Genomic DNA, 7676 nt, shown 5'->3' with positions numbered 1-7676 from the left:
AATGTGTATCATTCAAATGAGCAAAAGTTCAAACACCTTTAGTGCATTATGTAAGTGTAAGTTATCAATTATCAGTAATCATCTTGTGACTGTTGACCACTTTGTGATTGTTCCATCTTTAACGTATAACAAAAAAAATCATGAACAAAATTAACTCGAAAAAAAATGTTGAACAGAATCATTCAGCAACTCACAACTCAGACATTCAATAAATCACTAAATTCAGTATTATTATTAACAAAACTACACAGTATTATACTATTTCAATATCTAGCTAATCAGCAACTCAATTATTAACAACAGTAAAACTAGCAAAAATAATTCCAAGTCACAGTGTTTACCGGCGGCGACACCGGCAAAAACAGAGAAAGCCAGCTCGAATAGAGGAGAACGAAGCTTCCACACGGGGAGAGAGAACTCGAACACCGGAGAACAGTGCTTACCGATGGAGCTTCCACCTGCGACGGAGCTTTCCACGCGATGGAGCTTCCACACGCGATGCCTATACCCAGCCGAGAAGAGTTCGGTGATGACAACGAAGCGGGACTACAGGGGCTAGGGTGATTGCGGTAGCTGCGTGGGCTGCGGGGCTTGGGGACTAGGTCTAGGGTTCTTTGTTCTTCAATTTTCCATTTCCAATTTTCCCTTTTCATTTTTCAGAGAGGAAAGGGGTGGGTGAGACTGGGGTAGGGGTGTGCATTGGTCGGGTGAAACTGGGTTTGATGTGATCCAGACTCGACCCGAAATATATACCGGGCCTATTTATTAGACTCGAACCCGATCCTATACCCTATGAAACCTATACACTTTCGAACCACGATTATACCGGGTAAAAATCGGGTGAAAAGCGGGCCATTAACATTACATTACCTTGATACCTTTTTATAAGTTAGCATGTGAAAATATCCAAATTTCCAAGACTCCAACCATTATTTGACATGGTAAAATTCACTTAGAAAAATATAACAAGAACCAACTCTTCTCTAAAATTAAAGCATAACCATAATCAATACTAATATTATCTAATAACACTAAATATTTAAATCAATACAAATAACACAATATTATGCATTAGTCTAAAATCTTATACATTTTAAACATAAAACATTAACTTGTAGTCTTATAATAACTAATAACACAAAATATTAAGGTTTACAATACTTAAATTCCACATAAGAATAGCCATCATCCATCACTAATAACACAAAATATTAATTGTGTATGATGACCAGGTCACCGGGCCGAGTTCGGGTAACCCGAGCTATGGCCCAGACCCGACCCGAAATAATGACTGGGTCTATTTTTGAGACCCTTACCCGACCCTAGATCCGGTGAAATCACACCAAATTAGCTCCTAAAGTGTTCGGAGGCGGGTCGAGTTTTCGGGCCGGGCCGGGCCATGCACACCCCTAGACTGGGGATGCGTTGGATTCTTTAGTTTTAGGTTTTTTTTTCTTTATAAGGACCAAAACGGCGCCATTTTGGAAGGGATGACCAAACTGGAAGCCTTCCAAAAAACCGTCCGGTTCTACCGGTTAACCACCGATTCGACCATTTTTTAACCAATTTTTTGTCAGGTGATTTTTGAGCCTAACCGAATCGGTCTAATGATCGATTTTTGGTTAATCCGGTTGAACTAGTCGGTCCGGTTCGATTTTTAGAACTATGGTATTTATCCATTTTGGTTCTTAAAGAATTTCAAATCGAACATTTTAGTCTCTAAGTAAAATTAATTACTCAATTGGTCCCTAACAATTAACTCTGTCAGTCACTTAGGTCCTTTGCTCCGTTAACTCTAACAGAGGACAAAATAGTCCCTGGCAACTCTAATAGGAGACAAAATGGTCCCTGACCTCCTCTGTTCGAAAACGACACTATTCTCTCCCAATTTCCATCATCATATCTCGTATAATACTAAAGTTTAAAACTATAACTTCAAGTTACACAATACACACTCTGCAACTTCAATGTTCACAAGAAGAAAAATCTTCAACTTGTTCTCAACCAATTCATACAAAGAAAACTAATGACTATGTCTCTCAAGTACTCAGTCTTTGATCGATGGATCCCATGAATCTAGACAACAAGTCAGATTTGTTAAGACCCGTCGTCGTCGTCGCTATCTCCCTCCTCTTCTGCTCTATAATCTCCATGACTACATTGTCTACCACTCTGATCGCTTCCTTCACCTTCTTCTCTGAACCAATGTTCAGTAATCCCTTCAGTTTCTATATGAGCGACAATGGTGACATTGCTTGTTATACTGATAGCTTGGATGTGAGGTTGAAGCTGTCTGTCAACTTGGACTCCGAGAAAGAAGAAATGAAGCACTCAGGGTCCATTCCAAATGAGAGTTTGCATATGATGTCGTAAGGAGAATCTTCTCATGATGTCCTAATGTCCAACAATCTATATTGCTTGCCAGAGAGAGGAGAAAGACGTGCCCTTGGAGTAGTTGTGAAACTTAGTCTTGAGGATGTGGTAGACGTTGTCGGGGTTGGAGGAGATGTTGTTATCGAGGACGTGGAGGTGGATGCTTCTGATTGGTGAAGTGCGGAAGAGGTGGATATACCAGTCACAACAGAGATTTAGGAAGTGTGTGGTCTATGACATGTTGAGGTAGATGCGACACGCGTGACAATTACACTATGGCCTGATCTTGGAGCTGAAGAGGAGGAAGGAAAAGATGGAAAAAAAGATTGTAAAGGTGAAGAAGGAGGGTATGAATATTAGGATTATGAGAGATATGATGAAAATTGGAAAAGAACAGCGTCGTTTTTGAACAAAGGGGTCATGGATGATTTTGTCCCCTATTAGAGTTGTCAGAGATTATTTTGTCTTCCATTAGAGTTGACGGAGGCAAAAACCTAAATGATTGACAGAATTAATTGTTAAGGACCAATCGAATAATTAATTTTAGTTAAAAACTAAAGTGTTTGACCCAAAATTCTTTGAAAACCAAAATTAATAAATACTCTATATAAATTAACTGATCATTCAAAAGCTAGTGGTACAACTGATAAACTATCATTTTATTCATCAGATTATAATAATAATAATAATTTAACATAGCATGTTTGTGATATATAGTTCCTTTTGCCTATGAGAAGCATAACATTTTTCAAGATACATATTATAATCTCACACAAAAGTAGTATGGTAACACTTACATAGCAACTACATAATCGTACATAAGCTAATTAATTAGTTTTAAGATTGCAAGAAAGATTTAGCAATAGCACCACTAGCTCCATTAGGAAAGAAGCCACCAGGAATATGAGCATCACCAGTTCCATAAACAATTCTCAATATTTCTTCAGGAGTCCTATCATATGAGAGTGAAGCATTGTTAGCAGCAAGAACATTCCCTACAACCCTGCCTTCAGCACCCAATGCCATTGGAACAACAAGACCCTCATCTTTCACACCAGCGTTTCCTAATCTGTCTCTAAGCACTGAGATGCGATTTGTGAACTCCGCAACTGTCAATCTATAAGGCATCACACGAACTTCTAAGCGTTCGTATAGCCATGTTCGAATAACTGCATCTTGCCCAGATTCTACTCCTAGTAGACCTGCAACGAGCTGTTCATTACACAAGTAAGATTCACTTTTTGTACACCCTAACAAAACACAATTTTCTTAATAATAAATGGCTATTGATTCAAATAGATTTAATTTTTAAATAATTAGATTCTTATAATTTAAATAAATAGTTATTCACTTAATACAAGAAGAATGCTAAAAAATCAGCAAATTTATTTTTTTGGCTAGCAAATACTAGCAGCTATATTTTAAACTATGATATAAAAGTATATTATTAGATTGTTAGACTAGAAAAATTAGGTTAATGATTAAACTTACTCACCAAAAATAATAAATTCTAGTGGTTCTATAATATTTATCTATGTGTAATTAAATTCCTATATAAAAAATTTATAATTAGAATATAAGTTTTTCTTTTACCAACGTTTCTCATACAAAATTATAAAATACCTGGGCCTACATAAGCATGATTAATTAGTAGTTGAGTTTGGAGGTTTAATTTACCCTCTTAGAAGTGGTGTTTTGAAGCTGTGGATTGGTACCAACATAACCAGTAAGGCCAACATAAGGAATAACGTAAGATGCAAGCAAATAGTTGATCTCACTTGCATAGGGATCAAATGGAGGATAGAGCCTTCTCCCAAAAGCACTATCCATTATTCTCGCAAATGTTCCTACTCTTAGATCCAATACTGGCCTTGGGAACCCTTTCACCTCTTTCTTTATGGCCCTGCAATAATCCAAAAACTAAGTATCTTTTTAAAGTTATTTACTCTTGTTATTAACACAATATTAGACTACACAAATTTAGTTGAAAAAAATAAACATGTTATTTATTAATCAGAAATAATTTTCTTTTTCCATAAAAATGATCTTTATTAATATTTTTTCAAGAAAAATAATTAAAAAATTGTATATCAAATGTAAACTAATCAATAAATTATTAATTAAAAAACCCACACTTAATTTGATATAAAAAAACGCTCCTTATAAAAAAATATATCTTAATTTATATTAATGGTTACCGAAGGCACACAACTAATAGGAATTCACAAGTGGCAAAAATTTAAAACATAAAATATTTTTTTTTAAAAATAGACTATAAATTCATAAAACTTATTCATGCCAGCGGATATACTTCTTGTATAATGAACATGAAAAAGATATGAATATAAGTAACATATTAAATTATTTAATAATTTTTAATAATTATTTTTTAGTTTGATTTTGATGCACTGATTGACAATATAAAGATGTATTATTTATAAAGTCGTCCAATTATATCTGTTCTTTTAGATGACTATTCACATAATTAATATAAAAGATAACTATTTACACATAAAACTGTTTTATACTAACCAGAACATCAAAATTAAATTTATTATTTTTATATAAAAATATCTTCAAAAGTGAATAAATAATGAATGAACCTCAAATGTCCAACTTCTTGATAAGCAAATTGTGAGATAAGATCCCTAACAAGAGGACTAAGAGCAGCTAATTGGGCACCAATGGGAGCAGGTCCTCCTCCTGCTAATTCAGGGGCAACCACATCCAAGCCATAACCCAATGCTCCATACAAGAAGAACTCGGCTTCCAAGTACTCCAAATTCAGAGCGAATTCAATCCGATCCGCATCTGAAGGTTCTGATGAGTTTCCCTTGCCTTCTATAGCAATCGTGAAGGGGAGCGACGCTATTAGCAAAACTGAAATAATGCGAATGTGATGAACTGCCATCTCTTCTTATTTTCTGATGCATGAATTATAATTTCACTATACCTCGCCTTTCTTTTATATTTATATATATATAATCACTCTCTTTGTAAACAAGTTCCATAAATCAATAAATTAAGGTTTGAATAAACTTTTGGTATTGTACTACTCCTTGGTCCGACCGTCATATATAAGTTTGCATATAAATGCGCATTATCTATATTATAAGTTTATAATAATAACCCCGTTAACAATAACATGTCATCTGTATCTATACTTATATACTATATATTATGAGAATACAAAATAGTTTATTTGAATTCATGATCTTTTGTTCAATTATAAATCACTTACCATCTCAACTAATTTAATTTTTATTGTTTTTATATTTTTTAATAAATAAAAGGTGAAATTTTTGTAATGATCATTTATCTTCATTTTAATAATAATATAACCGACTATTTATAAGGAATGCTAAGTTATTTTCTAATAATTATTGCTATTATCATGTCTCGTTTAGCCTGTTATATAATTATATTAGCATTTAACCGAATAAACTAACGACGAAGACTAAAATAAAGACATTTTCAATTTTATTAAATCAAAACTAAAAAAAAAATTATAAAGTTAAAACCAAAAAATATTTTATAAAATTTAAAAATTTATTTAACCCTAAATTTGATTACATATTTATTATTTAAATAATTATTTATAATATATTATAATTTTATATATTCATTCTATCTTGTACACTCTGTGACTATGGGTATAAATAATTCGTCTGAAATAAAGTGGATACAAATTAAGTAATGCATTAATTGTGCGAATGAGCAAAGGGAACAGGGAAATGCTACATGCCAAGAGGGTGTGACTTATAGTCGTAAACTTGTTCAAGGGATCCTAATTCCTAGCATTCTATTAGTTAGAGAAAATTGAGATTTTATATTAAATTAAAAAGGTCATTTTTTTACTTAGTAAACATTTATGAAATTGATTATTTATTTAAAATGGTAAATTATCTTTGCGTGATTAAATGAATAACAATAATTGGTTATTATTTTAATTTTGGTGGGGAACGATTTGGAAGACTAAATTAGGTTGAGTCATTGAATTATTTTTTCATTAACAACGTTGTTGGTGCCTGTTAGAGAGTGTATTGGTTTCCTTGGGGGTATGAGGCACCGAAATGTCGGAAATGATGCATTCATGACCCAAACTAACTGGTGAGTATATTATGCATGTGTGACATGCATGCATACACACTCTTTATGAGTGACTATAGTTGTTGCAAATAGTTAATTATGATAATTGAGTTTGAGGATTAATAAATAAATAAATAAGAAGGCCAATCTGTGTAGATAACTTCGTAGAAGCTTATAGATAGATGAATAATTATGATAAGTTAGAGAAGATTGCCAATTCATACTTGGTTGCGTACAAATTAAATATTCAAATACAAAATAAACCCCATGGATATCAGCAGCGTACAAGTTAGCCTGGAGATTTATATTTAGAAATGTGTAAATTATTCTCTATCCTTTTTTTTTACTTCTTTATTTTTTTTATTTTATAATTTCAAATTATTTAAGACTTATTTCAATTTTTTTTTGTCTCGCTTAAGTTTTATATAATATAAAATCATACTTATAAAATTAATTTAAAAATAATAAAAAACTTATTCTCATCCATCTTTTGTCTATCCAATGACATTAAATATCTTTTTAAATAACTTTTTTTGGTAACATCATCGTTGCTATTCTATTGACAGCTTCAAGTAAACTTAGATAGTATTTTGATTTAAAATATTTTAATTACACATGTGTCATTTATATTGTGAGAGAATAATTAAAATTAATTTAAATTAGTTAATATCATTTATATTTTATATAAAATATCTATATATTAATTATAGAATNTTTTTTTAGCACCTATATATACTCCTATGTATTGTATTTTTTGTGATACATTCAATAATATACCGTACTTTTTCAGTTTAGTCTCTTATTTCTAACATGGTATCAAGAGCATAAGTTTCTTTTTTTTTTTCATGAAAATTAGTTCATATATAGTCCCTTTGTTTTTCTCTTCCGGCAATGTTCTTTGCCTTCGTTTTTTGACCTTTTCCCGACATTTTGGTTTGTCACCACCTCCATCAGCGTGTTCGTCTTGTCGTCAAGATTCCAACGCCTCCAGACTCGTCGCCTGCCACCGCCAGACACGTCCTCACGTGCCGCCTGAAGACCGGTGTCCGTTTCAGGTTCTCCACTCTCCAGACGCCATCCAGTATCGTTGGATCCACGCCCAGGATCAACGGCACTATACAACGCCACGTATCGAAGTTAGCAACACCCGCGGACCCGCTCTAGCCCGTATCGAACCCGACCTGGCTCGCCTTTCTGACCCACATGCCACCTCC

At 33.2% G+C, this 7676-nt stretch overlaps 1 protein-coding gene across 1 annotated transcript; it reads right to left on the bottom strand.

Annotated features, from left to right (window-relative positions):
- Positions 3015 to 5473, bottom strand: LOC107637585 (desiccation-related protein PCC13-62). The gene is made up of 3 exons (XM_016340984.2): positions 4977 to 5473; positions 4051 to 4276; positions 3015 to 3585 (listed from the first exon to the last, which is right to left on the bottom strand). Exons 1-3 carry the CDS (start codon positions 5282 to 5284, stop codon positions 3211 to 3213), a joined length of 909 nt encoding a protein of 302 aa, XP_016196470.1. The 5' UTR covers positions 5285 to 5473; the 3' UTR covers positions 3015 to 3210.

This window comes from Arachis ipaensis, chromosome B04 (assembly GCF_000816755.2).
Source record: "Arachis ipaensis cultivar K30076 chromosome B04, Araip1.1, whole genome shotgun sequence".
NCBI classification, from domain to species: domain Eukaryota; kingdom Viridiplantae; phylum Streptophyta; class Magnoliopsida; order Fabales; family Fabaceae; genus Arachis; species Arachis ipaensis.
Note: the sequence above shows the minus strand (reverse complement) of the source record. Positions and strands in the feature narration are given on the sequence as shown.

What these genes read in the sequence shown, in the direction of transcription:
- LOC107637585 (XM_016340984.2), bottom strand. Translation starts at nt 5,284, where the DNA reads ATGGCAGTTCATCACATTCGCATTATTTCAGTTTTGCTAATAGCGTCG. An exon ending in CAAGAAGTTGGACATTTGAG is followed by an intron (nt 4,277 to 4,976) that starts GTTCATTCATTA and finishes GGATTATTGCAG; the next exon opens with GGCCATAAAGAAAGAGGTGA. An exon ending in AAAACACCACTTCTAAGAGG is followed by an intron (nt 3,586 to 4,050) that starts GTAAATTAAACC and finishes TGTAATGAACAG; the next exon opens with CTCGTTGCAGGTCTACTAGG.